Source organism: Bacillus rossius, chromosome 1 (assembly GCF_032445375.1).
Source record: "Bacillus rossius redtenbacheri isolate Brsri chromosome 1, Brsri_v3, whole genome shotgun sequence".
Classification (NCBI taxonomy): Eukaryota; Metazoa; Arthropoda; class Insecta; order Phasmatodea; family Bacillidae; genus Bacillus; species Bacillus rossius.
The window spans coordinates 119,154,078-119,172,721 of record NC_086330.1 but is presented as its reverse complement, the minus strand read 5'-3'; the positions used below and the strand labels follow the sequence as shown (position 1 = coordinate 119,172,721).

The following is an 18,644-nucleotide window of genomic DNA, read 5'->3' as shown; positions in this document are numbered from 1 at the left end:
CCGTTCGATGACAAAGTGAAGAAGTGTGCATTCAAGACATCGGCTGCAGTAATTTACAGTTCTAACGATGTGAAGCAAACTGTTAAAAACGGTATCCAGAAACTCTGTCAAGAAGAGGTGGACTATGTCTGTAAAGGTTCTGGCTGGACTCTGTCTAGTATAAACCGATTGGAGCTAAGAATTAGTCATTTCACACCGCTGCGGAACTAAATGATTATAAGTTTGCTGGCTTTCGTAAGTGATCCTGTAGTAGAATAGAAATTATGTAATAAATATTATGTTTGTAAAAGAACTTGCGGTGTTTAATTCCTCGAACCTGTTACTATTATGTTAAATTGATGTTATATTTAATTTTTTTTGCATCATCCTAGATCGTACCAAGGACCTTAGTCGATCTAATTAATCAGTATATGGATCGGAAATTTATTTAATGATTTCTGAACTTTTTCCCGGATCTCTAGCATTAAAATTACACATTTCCAATATGGTGGTCTTGATGTCTGATAGGATGGTGGTCGTAGAGGATTTAGAGTCTCTTTACGAATGTTGAACATGGTTTATTTAAATTATTTTTTTTTTACATAAGATTAAACATTATTGCAACGATCGGGTATCGAACCAAGGAATGAAACTGGTCGAATCAATATGTATATTAATGAGTGATTTATTTAATGAATTTTGGAACTTTTCCCGAATTTCTAGCTAAATAATTACGGATTTTCAAGATGGCGGCCAAATTTCAAGATGGCGGGTGTCACAGTAATAAATGATTACTGCACTCTAGCGGATACGAATTAAACTAACATGTCATCGGCGCACTGTAGCCGACGATACAATGATGATGGCTTCCAGCATCGAAGACAAGATGGCGGCCATGACGTCATACTAGATGATGATAAAAAGTGGTGGGAGTCAGTCTGCCAGCACCCACCACGAGGGAAGGATCGGTCGTCATTTTTATTTTTTGCACTCGTCGGGTTCGAACCGAGGACTCCGAGCTCCGTGTCGAAAAAGTATGCTTTTTAAATATTTTTTATAAAAATTTTATTAATTGAATTTTTTTATAAATTTAAAAAAAATTTATTTCATTAAAATTAGATAGTAAATTTAAATATGGCGGGCGTAACGGAAACTGCAGCGGTGACGTCATAATCCTATAAATGGCTTAACGCTGGCTTTACTTAAGGATGCTTAAGCCAGTTTTAGTAATTTTCAGCCGCTGGGATTTTTGAGGAATAAAACGGGAAATTTTCCCTCGAAACGGGAATTTTTCCCTCGAAAACGGGAATTTTTTTCTTAAAACGGGAAATTTTGAGTCATTTTGAGTCAATTCTGAGGAATTTTGAGGAATTTTTGCCGCCGTGACGTCACAAATCCAAGATGGCGGACACCGGCTCCGGCTCCACAGCCTGAAGCCTGTCCCCGGACCGGCTATCCTATACTACTTATTGAATCTATGATTGATCAAATGGTACTTTTCGTTGATCAAACTTGAACAAATTATCCTCTTCCAGATTCAATAACAAAAGTTGTGATTTTTAAATGTGGTTTAGGTTTGTGGGAGGGGGGGGAGGGTTAGCTTCGCGTTTTTTTAAAATTATATATATTTATTAAAAAATGATTGATCAAATGGTAATTATGGTTAAACAAACCTTACAAATGATCCTCTTTCAGATTCAATAATATAAGTTGCGATTTTGAAATGTGAGGATGGCCTTACTCCAAACACGAAACAGTTTGCGCAGCGAGCGCGAGTGAATGTTGTAACATTCTGTACTGACTGCGGAGAAGTGGCAACAGCGCCGCCAGTCAAACGCCGGCGCGGCTGGGAAGTGTCAAGAGGCTGGGCAGACGTGTGGTCAGGGGGAGGAATTACATCAGCCGCACCGCGAGCGAGAGAGTGCGTACGCGACCCGCTATCAAATCTACATGGTGGCGAATGCCGCGCACGTGAGCTGTCATGAAGGCGAGGCACAAAGGGGGGATTCCGACGACTATTATCTTCATGCATGCGTAAAACAAAGCGTCAGCATCGTATGCGTCACTGCCACGAAAGTCTGAAGTAACCTGTAAGCTGTGAAATCCCTGTCACGAACACGTGACACGGACGTAGACCTAGCGGGAGGCGAGAACTCAGCCTCGTATTTACACACCGCTAATAACCGCGCCTCTACCTCACTACCCCAGGCACGCAAAGCATCAAGGGTGGTAGGTATAGCTAACCTACCACAGTTGGTGAGCACATGGGGCGCAAAGTTGCCTAAAATAAGCTGTACTAACTCAGGCTCAGCGACGTCAATTTCCAAAACATCGACATAGGAAACAACCTCATCAATGTAATGAGTGACTGACTCACTAGGACGCTGAAACCTGAAAATCAAATCGCGCGTACACGCATCCATGACGCGCGGCGGACACACAGCACGAAGTACCGACGTCTTAAAAGTATGAAAATCGACCTTCTGTACGATAGCCTCTGTTAGTCTAGACACATACACGCCAGTACACTTACTAAGCAGAGCTTTCATAATGGTGCCAGCTGACACCAATTTAAATTTAGCGAGGCGCTCAGCCTGTAAAAAAAAAAAAAAAAAAAAATAGAATAGGCCTCGGCTCACTACCACTCAACACAGAAAGGGATTTGAGAACAGAGAAAAATAATTTTTGAGAAAAGGAATTATCGGGAGCCGGACTTACTTCCAGTGTGGGCTGCGCCGTCGGAACACCAGACGAGACGTCACTGACCTCGCGTATAAATTGAACGAGCCGGGCGCGCATGTCAGCCACGGTGTCGCTCGCTGTGGCAGGCAGCTGGTTCTCCTCGAGATACCGTATCAGCTCGTCGCGGTGAAGCCGGTAGATCCAACTGACTCCCGAGCTTCTCATGGTCATGAAAGAAAACAAGCAAAACACAGCAAAACCACTGCCGAAGCAGAGTAGCGCAGAAGTTGTAGCCGCAACAACTGGGATACAACTGAAAATGGAGAAATAACAAGGGGTCTTTGCACTAAGACCCACGACCGTGGTATGCTGGTGCTGCAAAAAATGAAGTCAAAATGCGAAATAACAAAGCAATTTATTTATAAAAAATATAGAGACAAAACATGCATACAATGCATATAATATAAGTCGTTGCAATAGCAATACATCACGCGGGAATCATTCATACAAATACAGTTAAAATAATGTTGAGATAAATGGGGCCAACTGACGACGCGTTTGACATAGCACAAATCATTTGGGCCGCTAGGCTAAACCAACAGCAAGAAAGAAATAAATCACAATTACAATTACAATTACAATTACCATTACCGTTACGACGCGGCTTGACAAGAAGTGTCCAAAGCCATCGTGGCGTGCCCATATATAACCGCAGAAAAACAATATTACATAAGCTACAGGTAGAACACGGCGTGAGCAAAAGAAACTATGGCAAAGAACTAAATCAAGCAATGACCTGAAGGGTCCAAGAGGGCTTACAAACATTACAACTCATGGCAAACAAGCAAAGATGAAAGCGCGGCCACAACGCGCAAGCAAGAATAAAGGAACATACTAATTACAGAAAATTACAGAAGCTAAGTTTCACAGCCGAGTACATACCAACACGACGCCAGCCCCAAGTGACAGCCTTCGAGTCAGACGACCGATAGACTGCGGCAAATTTTTTTTTTTCATAACCTAAATTAAAACTAAGTGTGTTTGGGAGGGGTCTGGATTAGGGACAGACTCTAAGTGCGTCTCAGGCCGAAGCCTATACGCTCTAATCATGCAGGGGTAGCCATGCGGGAGAGGGTGCATGCATCGTGTGCTAGGAGGGGATTGGCCAGCCATGGCAGCGATTGGCGCCATGACTAACTCCCCTCACTGACTATTCTAGACTAAAACTAGATAAGTTGGGCCCAGGTAAAATCTGCATAGACACAGGGAAAACCCTGGGCACTTACATGCGGGATGCAAAAATTCATGCATTAATTACATGCGGGTTGGCTACGGGAGTAGAAGGATGGCTCAGGAAGAAGAGTTGGAAGAGTAGAATATATCTACTAAGCAAGGGCGGGCGCTTGGACATTTCTGTCCGCTTTTTGGTTTGGTCATGACTGGTTTTTAGGGGGCGCCGAGGTTATAAAGGCCGAGAACAATACACGTCAGCGTGCGCTCGTGGCGCGACTGGGAAGGGAGGGGAAAGGAGAAGAGGGGAGGTGAAAGGAGGGGAAGGAATGCTAAGCAGTGCCCGCACTGCTTCAGTTATATATTTTATTTTTAGCAATATAACGAAAGTATAGGTATATAAGTGATATGCTGTTCTGTTCGGTGATGTATTAGCTATTATTAAACATTTAATTTGTCCTGTCACTCCCCGTACATCACTTCCAAAATGGCACTCAACAATATGGAAACACAATATTTAAGCAATTCGTTTAATATATATTTTATTTTAAGGTATTAAACTTACTTGCAGAAATAAAACTCGTATGCTATTCTGTACAGTGATGTGTCACCTTTACAGAAATATTAAATTTGTGTTGTCATTCAACGTACAGCACTTTCAAAATGGCCATGAACCATAAGGCCACACCACATTTCGAACAACTAGTTACGGTAACAATTTATTTTATTTTAAATTATAAAATGTACGTGCATGAGTAAAGCTGGTTTGCTATTCTGTGCAGATATATGCCCGCAACACATAAATATTTAAATTGTCGTGTCAACAATGTACAGTACATCCTAAATGACACTCAACAATAAGGAAACATAATATCTAAACAACTAGTTCAATACAACATTTTTTAAAGGTATAAAACGTATGTGTTGGTATATAATTGATATTATATTCTGTAGATTGATGTGTTAGCTATAATAAAACATTTAATTTATCGTGTCACTCCCCGTACAGCACTTACTAACTGGCACTCAACTTTAAGGAAACACCATATTAATTTAAACGATTTGTTTCATTATATAATTTATTTTTTAGCAATATAACGAACGTGTAGATATAACTGATATGCGGAGTCCTCGGTTCGAACCCGGTGAGGGCAAAAAATAAAAATGGCGACCGATCCTTTCCCCGTGGTGGGTGCTGGCAGACTGACTCCCACCACTTTGTTAATAGCATATATATCGCCAGTTAGCATGACGTCATGTCCACCATCTTGTCTTCGTTTGCTGGAAGCCATCATCATTGTATCGACGGCTAGAGTGCACTGACACCATGTTAGTTTAATTCGTACCCGCTAGAGTGCGGTAATCATTTATTATTACTCTGACACACGCCATCTTGTCATTTGGCCGCTATCTTGGAATCGTGTAATTATTTAGCTATAAATTCGGGAAAAATTCCAAAATTCATTAAATAAATCAATCATAAATTTACATATTGATTCGCTCGACTCCTGTTCTTGGTTCGATACCTGATCAATGCAATAATGGCTAATTTAATGTAAAAAAATAATAATTTCAATAAACCATGTTCAAAATTCATTAAATAAATTTGTAATCTATATACTGATTGCTTGGATCGACTAAGGTCCTTGGTTCAATCCCTGGCCGATACAAAACAACTTTAATTTTAAAAAAGTATTACTATAGTGGCAGGTTTGAGAAAATAAAAACACTGCAAGTTCTTTTAAAAAAAATATTACATAAATTCTACACTACTACCAGTACAAAAAAATACACATACTGACGACAGTCGTCGTACCCTCCCAGTTGCAGAGGCCGCACCTGGCCACCGACGTGGGCCTGAGGGAGTCTGTCCCCCCAGTGCACCATCTGTGTAGTGCGACGGCCAGGGACGCACCCGTGTGCGCCCTAGCATGCCAGTGGGCTTCTTTAGTGTTACAAATAATTCCGCTTTATGTATTTTTCAAATGGTCGCGAACCTCAATAAGTGTGTAAATAATGTAATCGTAATTTATTAATTCTTGTGTAAATTTACTTTAGATTAATGTCTCGTCAAGTGTGTAAATGATCTTGTAATTTTCTCAAATGTTTCGCAGTGCTAGTATGTAATCGCAGCCTGGCGTTTCGCAAGGGGGGGCCTCTCCCACGCCGGCCGATTTCTCCTCCCCTCCCCCGCGGCCCGCGGGCCGTGGCCCGCTGGCGGGCGGGGAAGGGCAGTGTTGCTCAGGGCTCGTTCAGGGACAGACGTGCACGCCGCTCCGCGCTGATCGCGAGGCGCGTCTTCCGAGCTCGTGGTCCGGCGACAGTGCCACTGCACGGGTTGCCGCGGCAGCTGATCTGCATCCGCCGAGTCGCTCACCCGGTTGAGTTTACGAGTTACGAGTTACGTCATCAGTCGAACGTCCTAGAACGCGTAAGCGTAGTCTCGAACCGCCGAACCTTCGCAGTCATTACGAGACTTATTACGTAACGGACCGCGCACGTATCACGCGTCTTTGTGGAGCGATTTTTAATCGAGGACATTGTTTCGTGGGGAAATTTGCAGTCAGTGTCGGGACGTGCTAACGGACAGGACGGTCTTCCGGGAGTCCGGGTCGTCGTGGGAAGGGCGCTCGTTCCGCGACGGATCCGCCAGGCTGCGGCAGGCTCTCAAAACTACAATAAAAGGGGCTCGAATAACTGTTAACATCGAGTTATCCTTGGTACCGCCTACCATTCTTCCTCACCTCACTCTCCCTCCAGGTCCCGTATTTCCCGGTCCCGGCCACGTCGGCCTGGACCCACACCTCACCGACGAGAGCAGAATGGGCACAACAGGACTATTACGTAAACGGGGAATCAGGGACCAGAAGCCGAGGGACGTCAATACAAATTACTAAAGTTTTGGTTAAGAATTATTTCCGCATTTAATCTTGTGCTGTTCAAGACACTGTATAGTTGTAAGTCCTGATTTTCGAGGTTGATTAGCGAAATACTTAAAGCACATCTTACAAACATAAATCTTATGTTGATGTTTCGTAACCTGGGGTCTCACAAGTCGGGAGAAGTTTTTGATGTAGCAGTAGTGTGTAGCACCACTTTCATTTGTCACAAACAACAAATCGAAATGATTTTTTCTTTCTTGTTTGGTTACCCGAATCGGACACACCTTATTATCCTCATTTAGCGCATACACATTAACTGAAACTTCAGGGTTATTCATCTAAATTTCTTTTTATCTGATTTAATGGTCGCGGATAGTACAGACCATCAAAGTTGTACTTATTCTCCAAAGCATAATACCTCTTATAAACACGGTTTTGATAACTTCCCTCGACAAATCTTGCCAAAATACTCCATTTAAAACAAAACTGGTCCTTCAAGTTTTGGCAATTAACTACTGCTCTTTTGTTGACTATTGCCTCAGGTAAAGCAATAAATGAGGATGTCTGATGGTATGGAAGCATACTAGCACTTGATTCTTTTCCTATGCGCAAAATCTTGTGACTATCCATACTGTTACAATGCGAAAAAACCTTATCGCATTTGTCGCACTTATATGTCTCTCGAGAGATTGTCAGAGACCTACTGCAGGTTATTGATGCACCACAGTATTTGCACTGACGCAATGATCGCTCTTCATTAATTGAAGTATTCAATGTTACTGGCGAAACTTCAGCTGATGATGGAACAGCACGTATCGATGTCTCCTCCGCAGTCGGTACCGGGATCTCCACATCTGTCGACACCGCAGCCATTGAGCTCTCCGCTGTCGTGGTCTCCTCCGCAGCCGGTATCGGGATCTCCATCAACATTGTTGCTGCCATCGAGGTCCCCGCTGCTGCAGGTAAACAGTCTACCCCGGTCGACATTGGAGCAGTAACTAAATCTCACGAAACTTACTGAAGAGAGCAGGTCCGTACTGCAACGCGGCCAGAGGTGAACTGAGGGACCACTCATCTGAACCTCGCTTATATACCCGCGGTCTACTGGAATAAGTACTACATGAGTCAAAATATTGTCTGTATTTAAAATTATTTTTAATAGGTACCTAAAAATTATAGAAATAAAAAACACACAAGTTCAAGTTTTACACATTTATTTATAAAAATTACACAAATACACATTAGGTTAAGGAATCAAGCATTTTTGCAAGCAAAGTCTTTAATGCCGCACGAACTGCCTCGTCGACTCCGGTTCCAACTGGTTCGCAGGTCACGGGATCAGGAACACTGGTTTCCAGCTGGCCATCTTCTGTGACGTCGACAACTCCGGCAAGACATGGTCGATGACGTCTGTGACCACGTCTGCGCCTGGGCTTTGGCTCAGTGATAGTTGGGACAGATTCACTGCCTGAACTTCGACGACGAGACACACGTCGTTTGGACGCCTGCGTAGTATCATCACAGGTCGCAACAGGTTGCAACACGCTCATGTTTGGTGTTGCATGTGCAGTCGAGGCGACTACCTCAGCGATGCTAGCAGGAAGGATTGTGTGTGGTCTCATGTGATAGACGGCACAGTTTCTAGGGTCGCAACAATCCAACAGCTGCTGAGTCGGTTCGTAGGACACAGGAAAGTGCGCAAACCACCAATGCTGAGCGCCTCCATCACAGGTTTCTGTATATGTACGTAGATACCCGGAATACCAGTAGCTGTACTCGACACTGCTGAAGCTAGGTCTTATGCTCATGTACACGTTAGCAGGATGAAACGTAAACATCGTCTTGCAGATCGAACTACAACTGAAGGCACGTACGGATGTACGTCATTTATATATATGCAGGCTCCTACTAACACTGTGTGTGCCATTTCTGCATTAACTAAAAGTTTGTACAGGCACAGTCATGTTCAAACTTGTCGTTTGGCTGCTTAGCTTCGTATATTGTACTAAGCTTGCGCAGGGAAGGACAGGTGTAGTCGGTCTGTAGGTCTAAAAATACAACTGACGCATCACACAACTTGCTCAGCCATTTCTTCTGTTCAGGTCCGGCAACGTAGATTATTTCGTTTTGAACTAGTAAATCTTCAATAGTGTTTTTCACTTGGTGGTACGGAATTTTTCCTTCGTCCCACTCTAGTCCGTGATAATATTTACATAGCCATTCATTCGACCGTTTACTTTTTTCGTCTAGTAGTTTCCAAGTATACGGAGGTCGGAACGTGCGAGTTCGAGTCTTGTCTCCGGAGGTGACGCTAATTTCCTTGAGAACGAATCCATTTTGACTCTGGAAACCTTGCAGGTTGCAGTACATCTTGTCGCTAGCAATTCTCGGTCGTAACTAAATTATCATCGAAAACGAAACAGTGTTTATGTCAGAATTTTCACAAGTTTTTCTCGACAATTGTACGATGCAAGCCGATCGTGAAATATCAGACAAAAAGCATAGGTGTTTGGTGGAATATTTCCGCTAGTCGTTATCTCGATCCTACATTCGATGATGTTTGAATTTATTCGATCATCCTGTTTGGAAACGTCAAACACCATTAACGGAGCCTTGTTCTTGAAACTGTTGGGACTCAGTATCGGTGACTGTCTCCGCCCATAGTAAGCTTCCTGAAACTTGGCGTACATTTGAAATGCGAGAAGAAATCTTCCACTTTCAAAATCCATGTTCATGTCAACGTACGGATAACTTTCGCTGTTTAAAAATATTTTTACATAACGTATTTGGCAGTTATCGAATACGGAGCGACTTACTCCTGCATTGAGCTGTCTTCCAGTCTGAAGCCCGACGATGATGTATCTTGGTTTTTCCGTAGCGAAGCTGGACTTTACTATCCAATTGATACGCTGACTATGAGGCAAGCCAGGATATGTTTCCAGGCTCCAGGATCGGAATGGCACATCGAAGTTCTTGCCATTTTCTATGTTCTTCAACATCTTGACTCGTTCAACGGTGCTCACTTGGATGTGGGGCAGCATCCACTCGATAGACTGTAGTGTTAGCGAGACATCTTAAGGGTTTTCTGCAGCGGCGACAATTGCATTAATTTGCGTGTTGGCTAGAAGCAGTACGAGCTCTTGTTTCGAATTAATGATTATATGCTTGTAGTCCTCAGCAAATCCAAGAAGCATGGACAGAGGAACACAAACTTCGAACTTCCCTTTGGCATAAACCGGAAGCTTATATTCATCCTCGAGAGCCCAACCGGCCATCTTTGCAGCAGACAGTTCATTTGATGTGAGCGAAAGGTAATTTTTCATAGCAGATGTTATTCCTACATCTCTCGTCTGGTCTACCTCGACACCATTGAGTACATATGTAATGCGCTCGATTAGGTGAAGAATACCATTGCAGGATATTGATGTCGTTGTCGGGTGCGTACCATCCGCTTCTGTCAGCGTGCCTCTTATACGTAGAAATGACTGCGAAGGTAAAGTACAAATATCTTGGTGCTGTACAGCAATGCGTACTTCCGATGGTAGTGCGTACGGTCCGAGCAGGAAAGGCTGGTACTCGTGCAATTCCATTTTCGTAATGCTGTCTTCAAAAATGACCGGATCTTCCACGTTGAGGATTTCGTCTTCCATATTTATTCGTCACTTGTCCAATACTGAGAAGATACTTTATGTTGTCAGGTGTTAATGCACCGATGTCTGGTAGAGAACTGATATTATTCACCTCAATACGATTTCTTTTATAACTGTTCGGTGTTACGAACTTTATGCCCATCGCTTCAAGTGCAGACGTAATGAAATTTCTTCGTCTTGAAAATTCACCAATAGTTCTCGCTGGTCAACGATTCTGACGACGACTTCGTGTGCACACTTCACGACGACTGGAACGTAAATGATACTTTGCGGTACTTCTACCAGTTTATATCCTGGCGGGACCATCGGCGAAAACTCGTGCAGCATGTTGCTTAGTCTTCCGTTGAGATACGTTCCACTTGCCAAATTACAGTTTATTCTTATGACATTCACAGGCAAAATTTTTACTGCGCGCGTAGATTCGTACATTCTTCCTGTATCATACACCTTTGATTCGAATCCGAGCATCGTACCTATGGTCCCAGGTTTCGTAAAGTCGACATTTTCACTGCATGTTAGAATGATTTTTTGAGTGTTTGGATTTCCACGCAGTTGAAAGTCTACATCCTGTGGTAACATATCCCTGATGTACTTTGCAATGTCGTCAATTTCGTAAGAGCCAACAGGTAACTGTATTTCATGAGCGGTCCCATCGCTTTTCAGGAAGCAGATCTTGCAGTTTTCTTCGTCGATATTAGGTATGGCATTATACGTTTGAAAATCTACGAGTCCGATACACCATTCTCCGTCTAAATCCAGAAGCGGGAAATGAACCGCCCGCAGCTCAGATGCGTGAACTGTCAAGGTAAGTGTTATCGACATGACTAATAAATTATCATCACTGCACAACCTTTAAGTAGCAATTTTTATCTGTAAGCTAATTTTTGTTTGTTAAAAAGCGAAGACACAAGTGTCCGCAGTTTGTTTGATTAGACTTCTGTTCGGTTTCGTAATTGTAGAACAATGTAGTGGTTCGACCAAGGTACCGCCTAAGTTCTGGCGGAGGCCGTAAATTTCCAAAACTATCGTAGTACTCGGCCATTTTGCATTCTTTACATAAGCCACCCAGTGCGTACCGCGACCCGCCGACGTATCTAAATTAATTATGGCGCGCTCACGTGTTTTTAGCTTGCTGGGTAAAGTGTATCGCATAAACACGCCTCGGAAATTTGGTATTTTCAGTTTTCGAGCGTACCTGATCAAATCTATATTGGTGAGCGGACGTTTCAGCAAAGAACTTAGGATTTTTTCATTCGTTTCTTCCTCATGCCTCGACCTGATTTGTGAGGTTGCAAGTACAGTCCTGCGCCTTTTTTTTTACCCATGGCAATGGCTTCCATTCTGGCATTGTGTCGCTGTGCTTCTTTTAACTGCTTGCGCTCATTCTTCGAAGTGTTGACTGCCCGCACTATACCGCTCGTTGCACCGATGAGGCCGCCGAGAGCACCCAATGCAGGCAAAAGCAAAGGAAGAAATCCTCCTATAATCTTCTTGTCGAGAGTCTGTAATTTTTGCTTGGCTTTTTGCACGCTTGCACCAGTCTTGCGTTTGGTCTTGCGTGAGTTAGTCTTTGACTTGATGGAGCTGGCTCGACGAGCACCCAGTCCTAATTTGGTGTTTGCCTTCATGATTTTGGAAACGCCCCAGGCTGCGATTTTCTCTCCTAGTCCCGCGTTCGGCGATTTACTTATATCTTCGGCTTCCTGTGCCAATATCTCGTCGGCCCGGTGTCTAGATTCCAGATCCTTGCTTAATGAATATGCGATATCGTGCTGCTTGCACTTTTCGTCGAGAGAATTAATGCCCACGTCACCGCGAGCTAACCTTTTCGATAGTTTAGTCCCGGGGCCACAGAATCGGTAGCCGGGAATGTGTAGCTCGAACGGCAGATTGTTGATCAGCGAGTTCACGAGTCCTGGACCGATGTGTTTTTTGTTCTTACCTCTTCGAGTCATTACGCACAACTGACCAGAAAGTATAAATGTGTTTGATTTTATACTATTTCGTCAGTACAATGCAAGTCGTCAAGCAAGAAGTGTGTTTGCCCGTGCACATTACGCAAGACGATGTATTTAGTGCGCGAGAATCACGACATGGCTTACTGTTGCCTTCTGCCGTACGTTGCATAATGGCGGGTCCGTCCAACTGCGGCAAAACGTTGGTTCTGCTGAGTTTACTGGAGGAACCAAACGGACTTAGGTTAGAAAACGTTTACTTGTATTCCAAGTCGTTGCAACAGTCAAAGTACCAGCGCCTAGCTACGGTTCTACAATCGGTGGATGGTCTGGGGTATTTTCCATTTAATGATAATGCAGATGTGGTACCTTCAAGCGAAACAAAAGCCAATTCCGTGTTTGTTTTTGACGATGTAATGTGCGAGAAGCAAGGCATAATACAAGAGTACTTTTCCATGGGCAGACACTCCAAGGTAGACTGCGTTTACCTGTGTCAAGACGTACAGTCGTATTCCAAAACATCTCCTACGAGACAACGCGAATGTCTTAGTGCTTTTTCGCATGGATGAACTTAATTTACGTCACGCTTATGACGATCACGTAAACACCGACATGACATTCCAGGAATTCAAAGACATGTGCTACTTGTGTTGGAAAGAAGAACACGGATTCCTAGTTATAGTCAAAGACTGGCCTCTATATAAGGGCAGGTACAGACGAGGTTTCGATCAGTTTATCGTCTAACATGAGTCATAGCATTTCCAAATTCGGTCGTAGCAGTCGAGACTTATGGACTGCTCTCAAGTCTCATGACTACGACGTTATCCGCAAATACATTTCGCTACTGGCTCAAAAAGTAGAAAGTGTGAAAAACGAATTACTAGACTATCTCGTTGCCATCGACCAGCGTGTGGAAGCCTCGGACTCTCGCATTCGCGACATGATTGAAGTATCGAATGCACAAAGATGTGACGATTTGAGGACTTTTCAAAGTAGTCTGAAAGAATCACTATCTCACTTGTCAACAAATTCGGATTTGGTCAAACACAAGAAAGAAGTTTCTGCGAACGAATAAATAAGTATAAAAGGAGGTCTTGCAATACGTTTTCAGCTAGTACAATGTCGGACCTAGCCTGTGACCTTCATCGAGCTATACAGTCCGTTCGTGAAAAATATCTACTTGCTAGACGAACCAAACTTGCCCGAGAGATGGAAAATGAGGAGATATTTAAACCAATCACTAGTCGCCTCGACGAACTTAAAAACAAGGAAGAACCAGCCATCATTATGAAGACAGAAGTTGAAGATGAAATGCCAACTGTAAAGAAGAGAAAGTATGAACCAGATCGAGAAGAAGAGGACTTAACGAGTACAGAGTCCATGTACAAGAAAAAAATACCGAAAAAGGGACATCAAGTCAATGCAATGGTCCGACCATACCTGATATCGTTTACGAGCCGGAATAATGACACGACCTACGGAGTGTACAGAAAACATAATAAGTGGTTCCTCGGTGCTAAAGAAATAGACTTTCTATCAGGAAATATCGTGCGCGTAGAAGAGTTCAAAACGCGCGGGACTCCGGGTCTGTACGAATTGCTGTTTCGCAGGGAGCCTAAAGGATATTCTCACAAAGACTTACAAGAGTACAAAAAAACTGCTAGAGCTAACCAATGCACATTTTCGCGATAACGATCCAGATAGTGGTGTATATAAAGACGAAGATCATGAAAAAATCGACATTCTCGCTAATTTCTTCAGTGAACTAACAATACATGGAGAAGGTTTAAAAAAGCTATAAAGTGGTCAGATATTTGACTATGTATATTGGGACGACCCCAATGAATTAGTTGATCGTCTTAGAATTCTACACGCTTCGCTTAGTGTAGGAAACTATTCACACATCAACGAAATAGTCTCCATACTTGAAGAACTGAGGGAATCCGGCTACATACAATGAGTCGAACCGGAATCGCTCGCGAACTTCATGCTCCTGCTAAATGGAAATACCTTCGTCGCAAAGTCATAGTTCGTGGAATTGATGATTTATTCCAGGCGGACCTTGTTGAGATGATACCGTATTCCCGATTGAATAAAGGTTTCAAGTACATGTTGACAGTCATCGATGTTTATAGCAAGTTCACTTGGGCTAGATCTGTAAAATCAAAGACTGCAACTGACGTAGCCAAGGCCATGAAAAATATTTTGTGGGATGGACGTGTACCGTCGCACCTGCAAACGGACCTCGGGAAAGAATTCTACAATGCAACCTTCAAGGCTTTGATTAAGAAGTATGGCATCAAACACTACTCTACATTTAGTAACGTCAAAGCCTCCGTGTCGAAAGGTTTAACAGAACTTTGCGTTCCAAGATGTGGCGACAGTTCACGGCTAACGGAATTTACAAGTGGCTTGATATCTTGCCGAAACTAATAAGCGAGTATAATTCCACGGTGCATTCTACCACGAAAATGAAGCCAAAGGACGTAACGGACAATCTCCTGCTCCAAACAGTGTTTTCCAACACGAAGAAGAAAGATCCACGAAAGCGTAAAGCTAACGTCTGTGACATTGTGCGAATCTCCAAGCAGAAAGGTATCTTCGAGAAAGGTTTCACTGCGAACTGGAGTCCCGAACTTTTCCGTGTGACACATGTTCGTGAATGAGAGCCTAGGTCCTACTACCTTGAAGATGTGGACCACAAACATATCCGTGGCGGCTTCTATGCCGAAGAGATTCAGCCTTCGATGTATCCCGATACGTACTTGGTGGAGAAGATTATAAAACGAAGAAATGGACGGTCCTACGTCAAGTGGTGGGGCTTCCCTCCTCACTTTAATTCGTGGGTGGCAGATGCAGAAATAGAGAAATCCACAAGACTTTAGTAATTTGTCTGTGTATTTTTTTTGTACTGGTAGTAGTGTAGAATTTATGTAATACATTTTTTAAAAGAACTTGCAGTGTTTTTATTTTCTCAAACCTGCCACTTTAGTAATACTTTTTTAAAATTAAAGTTGTTTTGTATCGGCCAGGGATCGAACCAAGGACCTTATTTATCTAAGCAAAAAGTATATAGATTACAAATTTATTTAATGAATTTTGAACATGGTTTATTGAAATTATTATTTTTTTACATAAAATTAGCCATTATTGCATCGATCAGGTATCGAACCAAGAACAGGAGTCGAGCGAATCAATATGTAAATTAATGATTGATTTATTTAATGAATTTTGGAATTTTTCCCGAATTTATAGCTAAATAATTACACGATTCCAAGATGGCGGCCAAATGACAAGATGGCGTGTGTCAGAGTAATAATAAATGATTACCGCACTCTAGTGGGTATGAATTAAACTAACATGGTGTCAGCGCACTCTAGCCGTCGATACAATGATGATGGCTTCCAGCAAACGAAGACAAGATGGTGGACATGACGTCATGCTAACTGGCGATATATATGCTATTAACAAAGTGGTGGGGGTCAGTCTGCCAGCACCCACCACGGAGGAAGGATTGGTCGCTTTTTTTATTTTTTGCCTTCACCGGGTTCGAACCGAGAACTCCGAGCTCCATGTCGTAAATGTAGGTTTAAAATATTTTTATTAAAAATTTTATTGATTGAATTTTTTTATAAATTTAAATTTTTTTCATTAAAATCGTATAATAAAAAACGATTTTAAAGATGGAGGCCACAACGGAAACTGCAACGGTGATGTCATAATTCAAAATGGCGGAAAACACAACGCCGGAATGTTCGAGAAAACAAAATGACGTCATCCAAAATGGCGGATCCTAGATGGCGGATCCGAAATGGCCGCCGGGGTCAAGGTCACGGTACTTTTTGTCCCGTTACGCTGTGTCCCGTTACGCTCATCCAAGATGGTCGCCGTGACGTCTCAATCCAATATGGATGTCGGCTCCACAGGCTCCACCCCCTGGACCCTGTTTCCGGAGGCCCCAAACTATACTACTAATGGGTTCAATAAAAAAATGTCTTTAAAGTTATTAAATGCACGTGTAGGTATATAACTGATATGTTTTTTTGTAGATTGATGTGTTAGCTATAATAAAACATTTTATTTATCGTGTCACTCCCCGTACAGCACTTACTAACTGGCACTCAACCTTAAGGAAAACCATATTTAAAAGATTGGTTTTATTATATAATTTATTTTTAGCAATATAACGAATGTGTAGGTATATAACAGATATGCTGTTATGTACGGTGATGTATTAGCTATCATTAAACGTTTAATTTGTCCTGTCACTCGCCGTACAGCAGTTCCAAAATGGCACCCAACAATATGGAAACACAATATTTTAACAATTAGTTTAATACATATATTATTTTAAGGTATTAAACTTACTTGCAGGAATAAAACTCGTATGCTCTTCTATACACTGATGTATCACCTTTACAGTAATATTAAATTTGTGTTGTCATTCAACGTACAGCACTTTCAAAATGGCCATGAACCATAAGGCCACACCACATTTCGAACAACTGGTTAATAACATATTTTATTTTAAAGTATAAAACATACGTGCATGAGTAAAGCTGGCATGCTATTCTGTGCAGATATATACCCGCTACACAGAAATATTTAAATTGTTGTTTCAACAATGTACAACACATCCTAAATGACACTCAACAATAGGGAAACATAAAATTTAAACAATTGGTTCAATAAAATTATTTTTAAAGGTATAAAACGCACGTGTAGGTATATAACTGATATGCCATATTGGAAATTGATGTGTTAGCTACAATAAAACATTTTATTTATCGTGTCACTCCCAGCACTTACTACCTGGCACTAAACCTTAAGGAAACATCATATTTAAACGATTGGTTTTATTATATAATTTAATTTTTAGCAATATAATGAAAGTGTAGGTATATAACTGATATGCTGTTATGTACGGTGATGTATTAGCTATCATTAAACGTTTAATTTGTCCTGTTACTCCCCGTACAGCACTTCCAAAATGGCACTCAACAAATTGGAAACCAATATTTAAACAATTCGTTAATATATATTTTATTTTAAGATATTAAACTTACTTGCATTAATAAAACTCGTATGCTATTCTGTACAGAGAAGTGTCACTTTTACAGTAATATTAAATTTGTATTGTCGTTCAACGTACTGTCCTTTCAAAATGGCCATGAACCATAAGGCCACAGCACATTTCGAACAATTAGTTAACAACATATTTTATTTTAAGGTATAAAACGTACGTGCAGGAATAAAGCTGGTATGCTATTCTTTGCAGATATATGCCAGCTACACAGATATATTTAAATTGTCGTGTCAACAACGTACAACATATCCTAAATGACACTCAACAACAAGGAAACATAATATTTAAAATTGGGTTCAATAAAAAATGTTTTTAAAGTTATCAAACGCACGTGTAGGTATATAACTGAAATGCTATTCTGTAGAGTGATGTGTTAGCTGTAATAAAATATTTTATTTATCGTGTCTCTCCCCGTACAGCACTTACTAACTGACACTCAACCTTAAGGAAACACCATATTTAAAAGATTGGATTTATTATATATTTTATTTTGAGCAATATAACGAACGTGTCGGTATATAACTGATATGCTATTCTGTAGACTGATGTGTTAGCTATAATAAAATATTTTATTTATCGTGTCTCTCCCCGTACAGCACTTACTAACGGGCACTCAACCTTAAGGAAAAACCATATTTAAACGATTGGTTTTAAATTTCATGGTATGTGCCCTACAGTACTGGCATAAAGGCCATTGAATAGAAGGAAACACAAGTATTGGCATATTAGGTACTTTTATTTTTTTTTTCAGGTATACAACCTACCTGTAGGTATATCGCTGAAATGTATTTTTATTAATTACAATGTTTACTACACAATAAAATTTTTAAATTCATGGTGTGCCGTACAGTACTGGCAAAACCGCCATGGAATAGAAGGAATCACAAGTAATCCTTTATTTTTGCATTTATTTGTTCCAGGTATAGAGCTGATATGTCTTTTTATTAAATACAATGTTTACTACACAATAAAATTTTAAAATTCATAGTATGCGCTGTACAGTACGGCCTCTTTCACACGGAGAGCCGTGCGGCTCGCACTCGCGAGCGGGAGCGAGGCGCGCGAGACTGAAATGCAGAGAGTGCAACTGGAGCTTTCACACGGGGAGCGCGGGCCTTCAGGGCGCGCGAGCGAGGGCCGGCAAGGCTCGTGCATCTCGAGCCGGATTCGCGCATCGCGA

General features: G+C 41.8%; 2 protein-coding genes across 6 annotated transcripts in view; one reads left to right on the top strand and one right to left on the bottom strand.

Annotated features, from left to right (window-relative positions):
• LOC134543190 (AP-3 complex subunit mu-1) overlaps nt 1-5,817 on the bottom strand; it is a 117,670-nt gene extending 111,853 nt beyond the window's left edge. The window contains exons 1-2 of one of the 2 annotated variants that reach the window (XM_063388086.1): nt 5,690-5,817; nt 2,698-2,878 (exon numbers count right to left, since the gene is read on the bottom strand). In XM_063388086.1, the coding sequence (XP_063244156.1) occupies nt 2,698-2,878; nt 5,690-5,778 (270 nt within the window). In that variant the 5' untranslated portion in view covers nt 5,779-5,817. Of the gene's footprint in view, nt 1-2,697; nt 2,879-5,689 lie in introns of those variants that run through there. The other variant, XM_063388104.1, reaches the window with a different exon arrangement.
• Nucleotides 5,818-6,310: 493 nt separating this feature from the next.
• The window catches only part of LOC134543111 (serine/threonine-protein kinase GD17699-like), a 115,337-nt gene continuing 103,003 nt past the window's right edge, over nt 6,311-18,644 (top strand). The window contains exons 1-2 of one of the 4 annotated variants that reach the window (XM_063387965.1): nt 6,311-6,322; nt 7,607-7,735. Coding sequence is in view for 2 of the 4 variants with exons in the window: in XM_063387934.1 (XP_063244004.1) it covers nt 7,547-7,735 (189 nt within the window). In the remaining 2 variants the exon portion in view is untranslated. Of the gene's footprint in view, nt 6,323-7,119; nt 7,736-11,104; nt 11,229-18,644 lie in introns of those variants that run through there. The other 3 variants (XM_063387934.1, XM_063387942.1, XM_063387958.1) reach the window with 3 other exon arrangements.